Source organism: Chenopodium quinoa, unplaced genomic scaffold, assembly GCF_001683475.1.
Source record: "Chenopodium quinoa cultivar QQ74 unplaced genomic scaffold, ASM168347v1, whole genome shotgun sequence".
NCBI classification, from domain to species: Eukaryota; Viridiplantae; Streptophyta; class Magnoliopsida; order Caryophyllales; family Amaranthaceae; genus Chenopodium; species Chenopodium quinoa.
The window spans coordinates 745,285-765,872 of NW_018742763.1; the positions used below are offsets into that span (position 1 = coordinate 745,285).

A 20,588-nucleotide genomic window follows, 5' to 3' on the forward strand; every position below is an offset into this window, starting at 1 on the left:
TTGCCCTTACCCCCCCCCCCCCCCTCCCCCCTCCCTTGTTAAGTATTGAGTGCTATGTTTTCCAAGATCAAGTCCTACCAAATCTCCAATAACTCGTCTGAGTGTGTTTGTGATGCATTTGAGATTATATTGTACACCACATTGCAGAGACTTATTGGCTTGAAATTGTCCACGGATTCCGGATTATCATGCTTTAAGACGTGGCCAACATGCTCAATAGGCCTTTTTCAAAGAAGGAAGTCAAGCAGGCCTTCTTTGCCATGGGCCCGTGGAAGTTCCCTGGCCTGATGGATTGCAAGCAGGTTTTTGCCAGAAAAGTGGGCTAACCCGAAAGATAATTTCTATGAGGCAATAACAACAATAACAACATATACGATAAGTAATGACTACAACAGAATATACTTCAAAATCTTCTGCCAGTAGCAAAAATGATGTGATGCTACATGAAAATGTAATTGACTATATTTTCTACTCTAGCTGCTTATGAAGCAGGTATGGATGAGAGTAGGAAAAAACTTATTATAGAAATGTAATCAACCAGCCATTATAATGGCTAATAGATTTACGCAGCCACACTTAGCCGGAGCAGGAAAGCCTTTAATTTCTAATCTAGCTGCTTATGAAGCGGGTATGGATGAGAGTAGGAAAAAAATTATTATAGAAATGTAATCAGCCATCCATTATATAATGGCTAACAGGTTTAAGCAGCCATACTTAGCTAGAGTAGAAAAGTCGTATTTATCTGCAACTTTGCAATCACCCGATAACCTGATGATGGCTAATTTAGTTTGAGGAGCCGTACGTAAGACGGGGAAGGAAAAGTAGTAATGATCTGCAACTTTGCAATCAAGCAGGATCTCATTTATCTTTTATGCCTCCTCAGAGACCTTGAAAAATGTATATGATAAGATAATATTGTTGATGCCATCCATTCTAGGATCAGTCTCGAATTCAGGATCAATATAAAAGAAGACCTGTACGTTTTAATTGGCATTTCTTATTAAATATAACAATGATACATTTATTAATTAAAAAGAAATCATGAACTGTTACAGCTTACAGGCATATCAACCTGCTCTCCAGGAAGAAGTCGCTGCTCCTCAAAGCAAAAGCATTGTATTTTGTTGAAGTAGACCGCCGCCTATAAAGCAGATCCATATATTTCATGAAGGAAATAAAATAGAAAAATTATGATTGCAAATGAACGAGGGAAATTGTAGTGTATATTTCACTAAAAGCCTAAGCTAGAATGATAAAGGTCTTTCAAAATTGCAAGGATTTAGTTTATGGAGGATAATTTTGGAGTATTAAAATGCATTTGGTTGCTTTTGAATTTCATTACAGATATCAAATTATTAAAATGCATTCAGTGAGTACATTTACTGGTTTTTGTTTTTCCTGAAAAAATTGTTGGGAATTGGGACTTTGGGATCTAAAATATGTTGATGCCAAAGATCTAATACACCCAGCAGGTGTTCTTGTAATTGGTGGAGAATAATGTCAAAATGCCGAGATTTTCATAGCCAATTATTAATGGTATTTCAGTCGAAGAAAAGGCAACATTATCAGAACCTCTTACCTTCATGGGTGTAACATTATACGTGGATACACCAACAATAGGAGTTGAACTTTTATTTTCAGCAGTATAAAATGCCAAAGCACTTTCTCCTGGTTTAACCCGCACCTGCAGTTAAAGTACAATTTAGTGAAAAGTTTACATGTTGCTAAAGTATACTGCAACCACAAATTTAGGTACAGGCTTAAAAGAAATTGATACCTCTCTTTGGGTAGGAGTAAATTTCCACTGCATCCCATCAGCAACATCAGCATTGAATTGAACCACAATTTCTCTGTAACAAAAGAATTAACGACTTTCAAGCAACTCACATGAAATCAAGTAAAGAATTCTGGACGCAAGGGAGGGAGGGGGGAGAGGGATTTTGAGCCCAAAATTTCCCAATATATCTCACAATTTAGAGATGGAATGTTCATGTATTCTGGTGTGTTTATTATAAAGTAAAATTTCCAACTTGCTAGCCACTAAACTTTAAGAAAGATATAAACTAAACTTAAAACATCTTCAAAGGAACCATACTGATTATCTCACACCAAAAGTAATCCAACGAGAATAAGAAAACAAAATAAACTGAGATCTTCAGCGAAAGAACTCTTCAAGTTCAAGGCCTGATATTTTCCTAATTCATTACAGTCCAGTACTCCAGTTACATCATTTTTCACTGATTTTACAGAAGTGACATTAGAATAACTTATACCCTCATTAACACTATATAACCTGATTTTTCCTAATAAAAAAAAGGTCTAATTTGCACAAAAAGAGCTTTAACAATACAGCATACGACATAAAAAATCATTTAGCCTATTGTCTCCACACTAAGCATTTCAGATACTCAGATGACCAATCAGCAATTTGACCCATCTTGGACAAACCTTTTAAATTATTATGAACCATTTTAGGCTACGCACCCAGTCCTGAATTCCTTCAGTGTTCAAATCCAGCCTTTCATTACCAACCCAGCTAAGAAAAGATGTGTATCATAGAAACTCCTTATTGATGCCATTGTAGCTTAAAATCCAACTAAGAGAAAGCTAAAGATGTTTCATCATTTAAATCTCAAATCTAAAAGGGTGAAGGGCATGCTCCTTCCTTAGTTTCTACCTCAAATATCTTGGGTTTTTGATCAAATATTTTAGCATGTAAGATTATTTTCGATTAACAATTCAATAGATTACACGTACATAGCTCAAATCATAATACAATTTGATGGAGAAAGTGTAATCAAACAATTATAATATCCCTTTTCATTTCCTTCCTAACAACGCAAATTATCTCAGCATGCTTGACTTTCAAATCTAAGGTTCAACACGCTAGCACCAATAAAACTCACCTTCTTATGATTTTGCTTCCCATGATGGCCATGAGGCCATACTATTAGTGAAAACCTTTGATAAAATCTGGAAGAGTAATGTTTTGGGATCTAGGCCGCCTACCATGAAGATATGTAACGAATGCATTGAGCAAGCAGAAGGACTTGATCACATACACAAGGAGTAAGAAAGGACAGCAGGAACCGTTACGGGAAGGAATAGTGGAGCAGTATCAAAATCGGTGAGCAGCCAAGGCAGGGCTGCTGTGAAGGTCTAGCAACAAATTACATTATGACAGCTGCAACCTTTTGGCCTTTTGTCATTATCTTCTTTTCGCTGTTTATGTACATATAAGAAAGGGGAGGGAGGAACTTGCTAGGTAGTTGGAATATTGTAGTCATTTGGGTTTGGAGAGTTGTGACCTCAGAGAAGCCTCCTTGTAAGAAAGTTTTGATCTTTATTATTAAAATAGCTGCCTGCTTCCCAAAATCTGTTCATTTTCTTGCTTATTTGAGTAATTTAGTTGTCTAGCTTTACTAGTTAATTACAAATTGGTATCAGAGCGGCGGTCCTGCAACTGCCGGCGCCAGAAACCACCACTTTTCCCGATTAAAAGAAAAACAAAAATGGTTTTAACGACCCGGAGGTGCGATAGAGACGAGATACGATGGCTGAGATAGAGACGAGATTGGGTACGATGGAAGAAGGGTTCAAAGCCAAGAGTAGTCTCTTAAGAAATTGTTAGAGGAGGCGGTAGAGAAGTTAGAACGCCGACTTGACCAATTTCGAGAGCAGCACGATATGCAAGTATCGTTGAATAACTCGAACCAAGCGAAATTTTTCGAAGCTAGAAGAACAGGGCTAGTACGAACGGGGCAAAGAAGTGGCAATGGGTACCGGTGGAAACCCCGAAAGTTGGAAATGAGGGAACCGATCCAGATGGGTGGATTCTTCGAGTTGATAAGTACTTTCAGCACTAGCACTAGCACTAGCACTACACTAACAACTTACTAAAAAGCTTCAAGCCACCATGGTAGCCATGGAAGGTGAGTCGCTTCGGTGGTTTCAATGGGAAAACCGAATGAGGCAGATACAAGGATGCTATGTTACATGGACTCAGGTAACCACGTCTCACGGGTATGTGTCCAAGCGTTCGACTTGGCTATTTTGTGAAAAAAATCCATGGTTTTGAACCAAAAGTGAAGTGTCCAAGTGTCATACCCATGTCCGAGTGTCGAGGGTCCGACATGGGTACTTGCGGTGAAATGAAAGGATGGGATAGTCTGAAAGCTAGGGTTTTACGCTAGCCGACCGACTCATGCCGGAGCCTCCAAGAGTAGTGAGCGACCGACAAGGTAGGAGACTATGGTCCTCGAATATCGCAATAAGTTTATTGATATTTCAGCCCCTTTGGAGGATATACCAGAAACCAACCATATTGATGAATCCGTACAATTTGGAGCAAGCCATGGATGTTACAGGTCGGGTGGAAGAAAGAACCGGTTTAAAAAGGGACCTAACTTATATGGATCTGGCAAGTCCATAATAGGTGTGGGTAGGATTAAGCCACCAGGGCCTAATTAGCACTTATGGGCACCCAACCTAACAAGCATCCAGTTTCAAAGGATGGCCAAAAGCACCAACTGAATCGCAATTCAAAACCGACACCCTACACCGCAACAAAATCCGGCGAACCAAGGCAACTGATGAAGGCCGAACACCAGAGTACGAAGGCAAAGGGGTTATGCATCTGATGTGATGAAAGATGGGGATAGGCTTCCTCCACAAGCCCAAGAAGATTCCAATCAAACTTCTGCCATGCACACTTCAAGAAATCACGTAACCTCTCCTCTTGAATCCTTCCTCTTGCTTAACTTCCAACCAAACCCCCACCACCAGTAAAACCACCAGCGAAATCTCCACGCTTCTGCTGCATGAAGCCACCACGACCAACACCGCATCTGCCATGGAAGTTTATGCGCCATCCCCCACCTTTTTCTCCGGAACACCACCTGACTCACACGCACCAAACCCTCCTTTCAAAAAGCCGTTTCTGTCCCTGTTGAGGCCACCACTAATGGTGATCTTACACCCATGTTCACCTTTTCCGGCTAGCAAACCTGGGCCGCATATGCTACAGCCAGCACCGCCTTTCTCAATAAAATATTTTATCCCACCACCGTCAAACACATCGACCTCCGCCCTTTGTACGGTCCAAAAAACAACCCACCCTTCACGAGCTTCGCCGTCCACTCCACCGTGACCCTCCACCAGCATATCCACTCTTTCTCGCGACCATCAGAGAAATCACCACTCTTTCTCGCGACCATCAGTGATGAAATGTCAATTTCCGACTTGCCTTGGCTAGGGCCGCTTCCTCCACCATAACTACCACCTTGGCCACCACCGGTTCTGCACCCTCACCATCAGCTTTATCGACAGCATTACCTAGCCTACTAGGGATACCACCGTGTGAACCATCATAACACAGGAAGAAACCCCTACGCTCCACCACGTCTTCCTCTTTTTCTTTCTCTGCCTGTTCAAGGGGGTGGAGGCCACCCTCGAATCTACTATAATACTTTCTAAGATTTCTCACTCTCCTTATTTGGTAGCCACAACCCGCCAAGTCTTTAATTCTTGCCAATCACGAAATGATTGCTATCGGGGTTAACATTCGAACCCCTGCAACTCTTTGCCATCAAGTCCAATGATGGCAACCTTCAACTTCGACTTCTTATTTATCTCGAAAAATTGGAAGGAATCCTCAAGTTGCAGTGTCGAGTGTCGAGTTCTCTGTTCCTCCTTCAGAGATCCAAAGTTCTTAGCTTCCTTATGTGTAAAAGGTGTTTGAATCCCTCTTTGTCTCATGAGATGTCCTTGGGGCTAACGAGGTGGTTTCCGACTCCGGCAGTCATAGGATCACCACTTTGATACCAATTGTTATAGACTGATTTTCTAATTGTAAATATTATAAGAATTCTAGGATTTAATAAAGAAGGCTTGATAATTTGATTGATAATGGCGGAAAGCTTACAAAGGGAGTAGGTTTAGCCTACAAGGCTACAACTCTCCTATTAGCAACTTAAGGTTGCCACTCTCTATTTCCAATAACCCAATTCATGTCAGCCTTTACCTTTCCCCCCTTTATCTATTTATACTAAAGCTAAGGACCATAAACCTAAGCATACTAGACTTCCCAAATTGCTCCTCCCAAGATTAGGCTATTACAGAGTGGTGCTTCCTAAATGGTCTAAGTTCATTTATAAGTTGCTCAAAGGGTGGGTGGACATCAAGGCAAGAGCAAGACTTATTTGAGAATAGCTTCGAAATGACATTGGATCGGGAAGAGGAAGGATATTAGCACTCATGTGAACTATGAAGCAATGTGCGATCAGTTAACTAGACAAACACTCTCAACTACAACTAGTCGGGTTACTTCATCTATTACCAATTCCCGAGTCTGGATGGGACGACTATAAAGAACACCTTAGGCAGCAAGAACAACAAGCAAAAGGCCTTAATCACATACACAAGAAGAGGGAAGAAAGGACAGAATGCAATGCCAAGAGAAGGGGAAGTGGAGAAGCAACGGGTAGTGGAGCAACCTCAAGGAATTGAGCAGCTAAAGGACTAATGTGCTAGCAGCATGTCATGATGTGACGGCTGTTGCCTTCCTAATTTTGTCTTATCCTATCTAGGATTGATGATGTACATATTAGAAGGAGAAGCACGAACTTGCTTAGGTAGCTTGAGTATTGTCATGATTAGGTGTAGAGATTGGTGTCCTTAAGACACTTAGGAGAGTAGTGGCCTCAAGCCTCCAATTGTAAGAAAGTTGCTCTTTTTAATGAATGAATAGCTGCTTGTTTCCCTCAACTTCTTTTCTTATTAGCCTTTCGGAGTAGTTTGGTTGCTTAGATAACTTAGTTCATTACAAATTGATATCAGAGGTGCCGGAAACCACCACTCTCCGTTTAAAAAAAAATTTAAAAAATCATGGTTCTCAGCGCACAACTCAGAGGTGCGATGCGTTGGAGGAGAGGATGGCAATCAGCTCGTGACGTTGGAAACAACAATGAAGACTCAAGAGGAGTTCCTCAAAAAGACACAGGAGGAGGCAGGAGGAGGCTGTTCAGAAGATCGAAGGCCATTTCGAGTTATTCCGTCAACAGCAAGATGCGCCAATGACGGTGAACAACACCACCCAAGCTTGATTCTTTGAGGAACTCCGCAACCTCGTAATTAAGAGGAATCACGACCAAGAACAAGGGCCACCGTTCAACAACAGAACGAGAGGCTGGCAAGACCGAGAAGGCGGCGGCGGTGGAGGTTACAAGTGGAAACCTTGAAAGTTAGAGATGCCGCTCTTCGAGGGTTCCAACCCCGATGGGTGGATACTTCGAGGCGAGAAATACTTCCAGCACTACCAGCTCATGGAAGACCAAAAATTACAAGTTGCGTGGTAGACATGGAAGGTGATGCGCTACAGTAGTTCCAATGGGAAAACCGTAGGAGGCCGATACCGAACTGGGATAACTTGAAGACCAGAGTCTTTGCGCCAGATTCGCCAACTCACGCCAGAAGCCTCCACGAACAGTGGTTGACGGCAAAAAAGGAAACCACAATTCTTGAATATCGAAAAAAATCCCTTTAACTCTCAGCTCCTTTAGAAGACATACCAGAAACAATTATGTTGGGCCATTTTATCAATGGGCTTAAAGAAGAAAGGAATCGGGTAGGCGGGTTCCAAAAAGGGCCCAACTTATTCGGATCCGATAAGTCCATAGCAAGTGGAAGTGGGTTAAGACCAGGCCCGGTTTATTTAGTACCTATGGGACCCCAACTCCACGGGTTGGCCGAAAGCTCCCACAAAATCTTGTGAACTTTCCCAAGCCGGCATCCTACGCCTCCACGAAATCTAGCAAGCTGCGACGGCTAACGGAAGCTTAACACCAAGAGAAGAAGGCGAAGGGTCTATGCTTCCGGTGTGATGAAAGGTAGGGAATGAGGCATCGGTGTAAGAATAAAGAGCTAAGTGTGCTATTATTGGGAGATGAGAATGACGCTGGAGAAGGGTCATCCAAGTCGCCGGAGTTAGGTGCCAATGATGGAGATATGGCGAAAAAAGTCTCACTTTATTCGGTGGTGGGTCTATCAACCCCCGAACCATGAAGCTAGAAGGAAGGGTGGGGCCGAAATCGGTGGTGATTATGGTGGACCCCGGGGCCACTCATAACTTCATCTCAAACGCCCTTATGGCTAAAGTGGGTGTGCCGATGGAAGGTAGCCATTTGGGAAAAAGGAGTGTGCAAAGGTGTGAGAGTGGTTCTTAAAGGCGGCTTCGTGGTGGTGGATAATTTCCTGCCACTTCGACTTCGTAATGCCGATTTAATATTGGTAATACAATGGTCGGAAAAACTTGGGCCAGTCACTACCAATTGGAAAAACCATATCCTAAGTTTCACCGTGAATGACCGAACCATCACGTTAGTGGGCGATCCGTCCTTGGAACGCTCAAAGGTGTCCCTCAAGGCCATGATAAGGACTTTGCGCCATGAAGGTGGAGGATTTTGGCTAGAGATTAACCAAGTGGAGGAAAACAGAGGCGAGCAAAACAGGGGTGATGGCTAAGGGTGTTCTTGGTTGGCTGGAAGGCCTTATGGGTCAATTTCAGGAGGTATTTGCGAGTCTGAAGGGGCTGCCTCTGAAAAGAGGTCACGAGCACGCGATAGTTTGAAAGAAGGCAGCAATCCGGTGAGCGAGAGGCCTTATCTGTATCCGTGAGTTGCTTGAAGCCGGAATAATCAAACCCTCCGTTAGCCCATTCTGAAAGGAATGGTGTACTTCGATCAAGTGTATTATTTCGATAGAGGGTCGAAATTAATTAGAAAGCTAATTATTCAGTGAGATCAAGTGATCGAAATGCCTAGCTGGAGGCCGCTTTCGATCAGTAATATTAATGAATAATTAATATTACAGCTTAATCTTGACTGAACCCTTCGGGTCACACCCAATCGTGTAACCGAACCAAAGCGACGAATTAATTCGGAGGATTAAATATGTTGATAGAGATTTTACGAACTAAGACGTCGGATTCCAAGCTTAGAGCGTCGAAACTGAGCGTCATACGTCGAGTAGATTTTAGGAATCGACGAAGACGAGAAAAATAATCAAATGACGTATCGTGCTAAAATTACAAGGATAGCACGAGCCCTAGCCATGCCTCGGATCGAAGGCAAGTGGCTAGGGGCTGCAAGCACCAAGCCACATCATCCATCGCCCAGCTATTGCGTGCGGGCTTGGCAGCCTAGCGCCTGCATAAGCAAGGTTGGCTTACGTGCTACTGTTATGGCCACGCGGCTGCTGCTGGCTTGTGTGTGCTTGCGGTAGGCACATAGGCGTGGGCTCGAGGCTATGGGCCAGCAGGCCTAGCCTTGTGCTGTAGCTGGCCGAAAAGGGTGGGGGCAGCCCTTGCCTTGTGCTCCAAGGTCAAGCTGGTCTTCCCACCTACTCCCTCTATGTGATGACACTTGTCATTTGATTATTGTTTCATGGCATTTTAATTTAATTTGGAATTAAATTAAATCTTATTTTTGCTTTTTACCAACTATCCCACATTGAAAGATGATGGAAATTCTTGGGGAGATTTTCCTATAAATACCCATCATAGGGTATTGGGATTTTTACTTGAGTTGGTGAACTCTAAGGGATCTCCAAAAACGAGAAAACCTTTGTTTCGTAAACTTCAAGTTATTTTTAGTCTAGCCCTGACTAAGCTTCGGGGTAGGGACCGATTGCGGCTCGGTAGCGAGGGTGTGAGCCGTTGGAGATTCTCGCACTTGTGGAATTTAAAGATTTCAAGTCTGAGCTCAAGAGCGAAGCACGTTACAAGGGTGAGCATTCTTTCTCTCTTCTCTCTCTTCTCTTATATTAATGTTTATTTGCATGCTTTTATTTATGTTGTAATTGTTATGCATGCGATCCGGTTATCCGGTTATCGGGTTTTGTTTCCGCCCGGTTTTGTTAGTGAAGGACGGCTCGTGGCGCTTTTGCGTAGACTATGGGGCCTTGAATCGGGAAACCATTCTGGATAAGTATCCCATACCCACTATTGATGAGCTGCTGATGAACTTCAGGGGTTGCTATCTTTTCAAAACTCGACCTTAAGGTATCACCAAATTTGGTGAAGGAAGAGGACACCCACAAGACCGTTTTCCGCACTCACGAGGGGCATTACGAGTTCTTAGTAATGTCCTTTGGGTTAACCAATGCTTCCGCCACCTTCCAAGCCCTCATGAACGAGGCGTTCTGACCATATTTGAGGAAGTTCGTGTTAGTGTTCTTCGATGACATCTTAATTTATAGCCCCGACAAAGAGAGTAACTTAGAGCATATGAGAGTGGTGCTGTCAAACTCAAGGAGCACGGCTTGGTGGTGAATTTTAAAAAGTGTGAATTTGGGCAACCACGAGTAGCTTACTTGGACATGTGGTGTCCCGTGAAGGAGTGGTTCTCGACATGGACAAGGTCAGGGCTATATGGTGTATGGTGGACTCGTCGACACCCCAAAAGAGAGTTGAGAGGGTTCTTTGGGTTAACCGGTTATTATTGTAAGTTCATTAAGGGGTTTGCACAAATAGCTAAGCCCTTAACCGAACAATTGAGGAAGGATAACTTTGGGTGGTCCCCTGAAGCCACGGCTGCCTTTGAGGAACTGAAGAGGGCCATGATTTCAGCCCCGGTGTTGGTTATGCAAGATTAAATCCGACCTATTGCTTGGAAAAATAGCAGCAGGCATGGTTGATGGGCAGGGGAGTTACGCGGGCTTCACAATAGAGGAAGGTAGGCTGTTATTCAAAGGTCGAGTGGTGATTCCCAAATCTTCGAAATTAATCCCAAAATTATTAAGAGAGTATCATGACAGCCCGATAGAAGGTCACCAAGGTGAAACTAAGACTTACTTGAGAATTGCTTCGGAGTGGTATTGGATCGGGATGAGGAAGGACAATAGAGCTCATGTGAAGCAGTGTCAAATTTGCCAACAAGCTAAGCACTCTCAATTGCAACCGGCAGGGCTACTTCAACCTTTGCCAATTCCCGAGGCAATATGGGAGGACATCTATGGATTTCATAGAGGGCCTTCCTTGTTCTAAGGAAATGGATTCTGTTTTGGCAGTTATTGATAGGCTGTCAAAGTATGCACACTTCATCGGGTTAAAACACCCTTATAGTGCGCTAGTATTTGTGAAGGAGATCGTAAGATTACATGGTTTTCCTACTTCCATTGTATCGGATAGGGATCGCATATTTAAGAGTGTTTTGGAGAGAGTTGTTCAAATTACAAGGAACGGATCTCGAGAGGAGCACGACATACCATCCACAAACCAATAGTCAAACGGAGGTAGTAAACAAAACATTGGAGACATATTTGCGGTGTTTTGTGAATGCAGAGTATGCATATAATACCTCTTTTCATGCTTCTGGGTTTACTCCTTTTAGAGTGGTTTATGGGAGAGAGCCTCCAAGGTTAAGGTAGGCAAGGGCCTATAGACAGTTTGGATGAGTGGCTGCAAGAAAGAGATTGGGTGCTTGAAGACCTACATGTGAACTTGGTTCGAGCTCAGCAAAGGATGAAATTAAATGCTGACATGCGAAGGAGAGAAGAGGAGTTTCAGCTTTGGGACTTGGTCTATTTGAAGCTTCAACCGGATTGACAAAAATCCCTTGCCAAGAGGCTAAATGAGAAGCTATCTCCCCGCTTCTATGGCCCATCAAGGTAATCCAAAGCATTAGGCAAGTAGCTTATAAGCTGGAGCTACCTGACTCTTGTCGCATTCATCCGGTGTTCCATGTGTCTCAACTCAAGAGAGCTCTAGGAAATCAGGTGGCTAACCCGACATTACCCAGCTAGCTAATCGAGGAATTGGAGGTAGTAGTAGAGCCGGAATTGGTGCTAGACATGAGAGATTCCAAGAGTAACCCAAAGGTTTTGGAAGTGCTAATTAAGTGGCAAAGACTCCCTCCACTCGAGGCCACTTGGGAAAAGGCATCCATGATTCAAGATCGGTTTCCATCCTTTCACCTTGAGGACAAGGTGGCTCTTTTAGGGGGAGGAGATGTAACGAACACCTTAGGCAGCAACTACAACAAGCAAAAGGCCTTAATCACATACACAAGAAGAGGGAAGAAAGGACATAATGCAATGCCAAGAGAAGGGGATGTGGAGCTGCAACGGCTAGTGGAGCAGCCTCCATTCAGTGAGCAGCCAATGGACTAATGTGCACGCTGGGAACAGCTGTCACGATCAGCTTAATTTTGTCTTATCCTCTAGGACTGATAATTTACATATAAAAAGGGGAAGCAGGAACTTGCTTAGGTAGCTTGAGCATTGTGGTGATTTTTTTTTTTTGAAAAATAAGTGATTTTATTAATAAATAAATAACGAGGGCAAGCCCTCCACCCAAACAATACAAGCCATACAAGGCCAGACAAACAACAAAGCTAAAGCTAAACAAAACTATCTAACCCTACTCAACTGAAGAGTGGCTAACCATTTACAGTGTTGCCTACTCCATTTACAATTTATAAGCTGCCTAACTCTATCAATAATCTCTAAGCATATACCTTTACACAAAATTCTAGGAATTATGACAGCTTTTTGCCAATAAGCATGATTCCTAGCTAACCAAATATGATACACCAGAGAAGACAAAGCTGCCATTTTTATAGGGTCTTTCAGTTTCCTTCTCCAATGCTTCCAGGTGTTATCAATGCTGTAATGAACCTCAGTAATCCCAATCCAAGTGCCAATGAGCTGAACACAGGCCCTGCTGTACCTGCAGTCAAAAAACAGGTGTTGTCTGTCTTCCCCAGAAACACCACACAGCAGACAAGAACTGTCATCACAGCAGCCAAATCTCTGAAGTTAAACTCTTCTTCTAAGTCTATCATGAATAGCTAGCCAGCAAATAAAAGAATGCTTAGGCACACTGTACTTGTTCCAAATCCAGGGGGTCCAATTGACCTTATTCAGATCACCTTGCATCCATTCATATACCTTTTTAATCTTGTAAGGCTGTTGAACCCAGTTGTGTAACTCAAAACCAGGCTTCAGCTCATCTTTGATCTTACATAGCTTTTTCCAAGCCCAGCCTGCAATTTTCTTAGGCTCATAATTCCACCAATTCTGATCTTTGATGTAAACAGAGTGAACCCACTTAACCCATAAAGAGTCTTCCTTATTAGCTATCTTCCACACGTACTTTCCCAGGGTAGCCTTATTCCATAAACCACAGTTCCTCACTCCTAGCCCCCCTGCAATCTTAGGAGTAAAGATCCAATCCCAAGCTATAGGGGGACTTCTAGATAGAATAGCATTGCCATCCCATAAGAAAGCTCGACAGAGCTGAGTGATTCTGCTTATAACAGTAGCAGGAAGAAGCAAAGCCTGAGCCAATAAACATGTAAACTCAGCAAAACAGCATTTATCAGTGTCACTCTTGCTGCATAAGACAAGATTACGACTTGACCAATAAGTGATTTTCACAAGCATTTTTTCAGTGACCCTCAAATACTTGGCATTTAAAGGAATGCCTAAATATCTTAAAGGGGCTTTACCCACACCAAATCCAGCAGCCTGCAGAATCTGTTCTTGCACCTCACTTGGAGTATTACCAAAATATATAGCTGTTTTGTCAGAGAACAACTGAAGGTTTAATCAAAGAAAGAGAACCAGTATCTCCATAAGAGAAGATCATGAAATCATCTGCAAATATAAGGTGATTAAGCCCCATACTTTTACATCTAGAATGAAATTTGAACTACCTTTTCCTACCAATCTTTCTCATCAAGGATGAGTATTCCATGGCTATTACAAACAAGAGAGGAGACATAGGGTCTCCCTGTCTTATACCCCTAGCCCCCCTAAAAAAACCATGCATACCTCCATTAATCATCAAAGAAAAAGATGGAGAACTAATACATTCCATAATCCAGGCTCTGAAAACTTCCAGCTTATGGAATCATAAGCTTTCTGAAGATCTACCTTGATTGTACACCTTGAAGCTTTCCTTTTATTATTATAGTCCTTGAGAATATCCTGGCATAGAAGGACATTATCGAGGATTGATCTACCAGCTACAAAGGCGCACTGGACTTCATAAATCAGATCAGGCAAAACCTCTTTCAATCTCATGCAGATCAGCTTAGAGATGATCTTATATGTTGCAGCATTCTCAACTTTAGGAACTAAAGTTATTACAGTTGTATTTACTTGTTTTAATAGTTTTCCATGAGCAAAGAAATCCATAACAGCCTTACAAAGGTCCTCCTGAATAATCTCCCATGAAGCCTTAAAAAACTGACTCGAGAACCCATCGTGCTTTGTTAAGCACCATCCCTTCACTAATAACCTACTGATGAATAGTATTAACAGGAGGAGAAGAAGAACCTAACAAATTCTTATAGAACTCCAAGAAAGCATCAGTAATCTCATCTCATCCGGATCCTGCACAATATTGCCATCTAACCCTTGAATACTACAAATTCTATTCTGGATTCTTCGCTTCCTAATACAAGCATAAAAAAAAAGCAGTATTAGAATCTCCATCCTTCATCCAGTGCAGCTTAGCTTTCTGTTTTAAGAACTTAAGCTTCTTTTGGTGACTCACATTAAAAGCCTGCCTAGCTTCAATCAGTATCAAGTTGTTGTTGCACCTTTCTAAGCTCATGAGCCAATCTGTCATCCTCAACTAGAACAGCTAGAACATCATAAGGATGTTGCTTACTAAACTCTTTCAAAGCTTCTTTCAAGTATACGGGAACCCTAGTATCTCACCTTCCAAGTATCACAGACCAGCTTCTGAAAACCAGGATAATCAACCCAATGATTAAAAAATTTAAAAGGTTTTCTAACATTTCCCTCATGTTCACTACATCCTCATTCACCAGGACCCGACCCTGTCAATCTTAGAACATACCCTATCCAACCCTTTCTGTTTGTTGTTCCAGGTGAAGAACTTTCCACCTGTTTTAAGGTCAGACAAGTTACTTTGTCTCAAGCACGATCTGAAATTTTCAACCTCACCTAAAGAAACAGTTGACCCTATCCTGTCTTCTAAATTTAGCACATTATTGAAGTCACCACACACTACCCAAGGACCATCTATATCAATACTGAAATCACAAATATTCTGCCACAACTCTCTTTTCACAGCCTCATTCAACCCATACACCAAAGTGAACCAGAATTCAATACCAAAAGCTTTATGAAATATCTTACACTGAGCTTCCACCTTAATCACACTAACTTTGAAAATACTAGGTCTCCAAATACACCAAATTCTACCCCCACCAATCTTAGGGTAATTAGCAGCGATAGACCAATCCCCTCCAAATTTAGTAAAGACCTTACCAATATTAGCAGCCTTTACTTTGGTTTCTAGGAGCCCAAACAATCCAATATTCTGAGTATTGAGAAAATGAAGAGCATCACAAATTTTACTTAGATAGTTTAGGCCCCTAATATTCCAAAATCCCCAACTATCCATGTGAGAAATAGGAAAACACAACCCCCCCGCCCCCACACACTTCCATACACAACAGTATCCTTGAATAAGCCAATATTATCATATCCCCTGAGTCTTTCTCTATTACTGAAGCTTTGCATCTGCTGATCATTCCTGCCATTGTATTGTTCCGCAAAATTAAGACAACAAAATTAAGACCTGTCACAGATAACTTAGGTGGCTCATTCCTTTGCACTGGTCTCCATGACTCTCTATGTTGCTTTCCTTTCCTTTACTATTCTGACATTAGGACATTGGCTTTTATCATGCCCCATACCTCTACAAATAGGGCATGAAATAGGCTTCCATTCAAACACTACTTGCTGGTTAATAACAAGTCCCACCTCATCAAGAAATTCAATAGACTCCACCATCTCACTATTGATCTTAACTTCTACCATAATCCTGGCATAAGCAATTAGTTCTTTAGTGGCATAAGCAATTAGTTCTTAACTTCTACCATAATCCTGGCATATTCAATAAACCTATTGCCCTGTTAGTTTTAATAGGTTTACAAATTAAGTTGGCTATCTTCAAAAGAGCATGTTGCCCCAAGAACTTCAAATTAAGACCTGGCAATCGAATTCAAACGGGAACAGAATCAACATTCTCTTTCAGATTCATCCCAGACCTCCACCTTTTCACAACAACTGGTTTCTTATTAAAAAATATCGGGCCATTACCAATTGCTCTCTCCCTGCTGCTCACATCATGGAATCGAACAAGAAAAACACCATTATCACTCGAGCAAATCTTATCAATGCCAAATTTTCCCCAATTCCTTCTAATGAAACCAGAGAATACATTCATAGAAGGTTTACCACAAACTACATAACAAACCACAGCCCAGTTCCAATAATCCACTTTCGAAGCAACATCTTCCAAAGATAATTGCAACATTCCCCTAGTCCCAGCAGCATCTTGAGGACGCATTGAATGCTCTTGGAAGAACAAACCCTCATCCGACACCTTAGCAACTTTATCTCTCCATGCAGTTCCCAGATTTTAGACCCAGAACATTTATTCCCAGAGAGACAAAGCAATTAGGAATTGGGGGAAAAATTGGTGTTCTAAGGGAATCATTAACTCCATTACAAGGGCTAGAAGAATTGCAAAGCATCATTATGGGAGTGGGATTCACAAGATTATCATCAAAAACACCATTATTACACAAATTTTCCAATTCCAAGTTCAACCCAGAAACCCCGAAATTGCATGAAATTACAGGTGAGTTTCGATGAATTACCTCAAGCCACTGATTGAATTGCTCTTTATGCGTCTCCTTCTCTTCCTTTCTAACATCTTTCACTGGCAATACCTCCATCGAAGCATCATCCAGCCACCTAACCACCATCGGGCTTCGCGACCTCCTCCTTCTTATTCAAGACCCTTTTAGTCTTTGCTTTCGATTTACTCTTCTTTTTGTCTTAGACGACGAACCTTTGTTCCCCTTGCCTTTCTTTCCTTTGCATTGTGGTGATTTAGGATTTAGGTCTAGAGATTGGTGTCCTGAAGACACTTAGGAGAGTGGTGGCCTCAAGCCTCGAATTGTACGAAAGTTGCTCTTTTTAATGAATGAATAGCTCCCTGTTTCCCCCAATATCTCTTCTAATTAGCTTTTCCGAGTAGTTTGGTTGCTTAGATAACTTAGTTCGTTACATCTACCTTGTTCGAAGAGGATTGATTTTGCTTTGGTAGTGGTTGATAGGTTGTCAAAGTATGTGCATTTCATCAGGTTAAAGCATCCTTACAGTGCTTTAACAATTGCTTTAACAATTGCTAAGGTGTTTGTTAAGGAAGTTGTGCGATTACATGGATTTCCAACATCCATAGTGTCAGACCGAGATCGTGATTTTATGAGTATCTTTTGGAGGGAGTTATTCAAGTTGCACGGCAAAGATCTTAAGAGGAGTACCGCGACCATCCTCAAACCGATGGTCAGACAAAGAATGTAAACAAGAAGCTAGAGACATACTTGCGATGTTTCGTGAATGGCAGCTTAAATCATGGGGTAAGTGGTTACATTAGGCAGAATATACATATAACACCTTGCATCATGTCTCCATTGGGTTCACACCATTTCGAGTGGTGTATGGGAGAGAACCCCCCGAAACTGATCAAAGTGGGCAAAGGTCATACCCTATTGGGTGCTCGAGGATTTGCACATGAGCCTGATTCGAGCTCAGCAAAGGAAGAAATTTAATGCTGCTATGAAGAGAAGAGAGGAAGAATTTCAGCTAGGGGATTGGGTCTACTTGAAGCAAAAGTCTCTTGCTAAGAGGCTATATGAAAAGCTAGCCCCGCGCTCATAGGCCCTTTCAAGGTGATTCAATGCATTGGAAAGGTGGCCTACAAACTAGAGTTACCTAACACTTGCCGAATTCATCCTATTTTCCACGTGTCTCAACTTAAGAGAGCACTCAGAAATCAAGTGGCCAATCCGACCATTCCTAGCCAACTATTTGAGGAGCTTGGGTTGGTGGTAGAACCCGAAAGCGTGCTCGAAGTCAAGGGGTCTAAGAGCAGACCTGAGTACTCGAAGTACTGATTAAATGGCAAGGATTGCCCTTGCTGGAGGCAACCTGGGAAGAAGCTGTAGTGATTCAAGACTGGTTTCCTTCTTTCCACCTTGAGGACAAGGTGGCTCTCATAGGGGGGGAAGAGAAGTAACGAATGCGTTGAGCAAGCACAAGGACTTGATCACATACACAAGGAGTAAGAAAGGACAGCAGGATCGTTAAGGGAAGAAGTAGGGGAGCAGTGTCAAAACAGCTGCAACCTTTTGGCCTTTAGTCATTATCTTCTTTTGGCTGTTTATGTACATATAAGAAAGGGGAGGGAGGAACTTGCGAGGTAGCCAGAATATTGTAGTCATTTGGGTGTTTAAGAGTTGTGACCTCAAGTAACAGAGTGAGAGTGGTGGCCTCAAGCCTCCTTGAAAGAAATTTTTTATCTTTATTAATGAAATAGTTGCGTGCTTCCCTAAATCTGTTCATTTTCTTGCTTATTTGAGAAATTTAGTTGTTTAGCTTTACTAGTTCGTTACAAGATACTACTCCCTCCATCCCTAAAAAACGACCCATTTGGCCAAGTTTTAGTCCCAAAATGTCCATCCCATTTCTAGTAAAATACACTCCAACTAGCTTTCCTGTGTAAATTTTTCTTTTTCCATGTATTTTTATTACTTTCTCTATCTAATTTTTTGCAATTCTCATGTAAATTTACCTTTTCAATGTACTATTATTAGCTTCCCCATATACTTTAACTTCCCATTTAAGTTTCTTAATACTCGTGAAAAATGCTCAAATGTGTCGTTCTTTTAGGGATGGAGGGAGTAGTTGGATAGTCGGTCAATAACCCACCCAACCATTTCAAGAAGCCTTCTCTCGAGGCACTACGAAGCTATTCCTCATCAACAACAAATTCAATTTCTTGGTGGGACATGGACAGAATAATTATTTCTTTAACAAACAATTCAGGGTTACAACACATTCATATTCAAGGCATACAATTGACGTGAACATTCATATTACAAACTTCACCATTTCATACAACATTTAAATATGATGCTGAGAAGAAACAACGTATATGTAGAATTTGAGAAACCTGACCTCTTGGTGACAGTGCCGTCTTCTGTATGCCGGGCAATCTTTTCTTCCACTGTCTACCGAAAGCAAACACAATTAGTTATACTCATCATTCCAAAAGTAATGGAGTTACTCAGGGAGCAAAGGCAACTAGTTTCCATATACAATTACCAGGATTAACTTCAGCTGATTGTTTCAATTGTAAAGACACTCCCCTCCCCCTCACCCCTCACTGTTCATAATTAGCTAGAGATCTTTATCCACCAAATATAAAAAATAATGGGTTGGATCGCAAGTATAATCTTTTTAAGAGCTAACTTGCTGAATTCATCACCTTCCAGTAAAACAGCAATTATCATCATAATCTTCAACTAGTATTAACTGATAACGTGACAACTTTAGGCCTTTTAACATAAGATTTCATGCAAACATAATAACCATAATGTTTGAACATGTTAATACCAGTTTTACATAATCTTTGTTACCCTCATTTTAGGCCTTAAAGATTTATGGGTAATGGAAGATTGAAAATAAATACTGATCACTTAACCACTTAGCATAATGAACAAATAAAGATTATATATTTGTAGTTCGTCTTTGTTTATCTTGCCATTTGTAATTTAGTAAGCAAATCCTATACTGGTTTTTCTTCTCCAAACAATATCCAGGACTTTCTCTGAACAATGCATTTTTTCCAGAACACTCCAAAATAGTATACATGATTAATCCCCGAAACATACATCAACACAAAATCAAACAAGTCTCACCTCACGGCGTTGAACGGTACCGCCATAACCAGTAGCTTGACAAAATCTCCTATACAAGGGGACAGCAGCATATGAACATCCGACCATTCCAAACACCAATGCAGTCAAATAATACAACATCTTTCGCGACTTCTTCTCTTGAACAACATTATTGGATGCAAAATAACGCCTTGGCTCAAACGCAGCGAGACGATATCGTTGAATAATCTGATGATTTCTACCTGACCATGAACTATATCTAAGTTTTTGCCTAATTTCATAACTACTTGGTCCAATTGATTGAAATAATTTCCTATACCAAAATCAACAAAATTTAATTAAAATAAATCTAACTTGCAGAAATTCAAATATAAATTTTGAAATTAGCAAAATACTTACTGGAACTGAGAACTAGAGGACTGCGTATTGTGCTTGAGTACATGAGGTAAAATTCTTCTAGATACCATGCGAAATGACATGGTTGAGGATTTCTGGAAAAGTTTTCCTTTTCTCTCTCCTCAAATTTCCGATAATTACTTCAATTGAACTCAATCATTCAAAAACGGTTGAGAATATCAAAGGCGTTATAGCTAACGACGACGCTGTCACCGCCATTAATCGATCACAAGCTCTCTCCGTTCGGTTCAAGGATAGAAGGTATATTTTAGCCTAAACTAGGTTAGAATAGTGCCGTTTTATATAAAATCAATTTTATAATTTGTACATTTTTTTTAAGAGTGGATAAATATAAATAATAATTATGCATCTTGTAAAAAATATCTGTACTTTTATAATACATGT

General features: G+C 41.3%; 1 protein-coding gene across 2 annotated transcripts; it reads right to left on the reverse strand.

The window, feature by feature from the left end:
• Positions 1-371: 371 nt before the first annotated feature.
• LOC110724391 (cytochrome c oxidase assembly protein COX11, mitochondrial-like) lies at positions 372-20,470 on the reverse strand. Of its 2 annotated transcripts, none has more exons than XM_021903810.1 (7): positions 20,187-20,470; positions 19,809-20,100; positions 19,066-19,118; positions 1,778-1,850; positions 1,580-1,684; positions 1,073-1,141; positions 372-974 (listed from the first exon to the last, which is right to left on the reverse strand). In XM_021903810.1, the coding sequence occupies exons 1-7, from the start codon at positions 20,264-20,266 to the stop codon at positions 870-872; spliced, it is 777 nt and encodes a 258-aa protein (XP_021759502.1). In that variant the 5' UTR covers positions 20,267-20,470; the 3' UTR covers positions 372-869. The 2 variants fall into 2 exon arrangements, with proteins under 2 accessions (XP_021759502.1, XP_021759501.1); XM_021903809.1 differs by having other exon boundaries at positions 1,061-1,141; positions 20,187-20,469.
• Between the last annotated feature and the right edge of the window lie 118 nt (positions 20,471-20,588).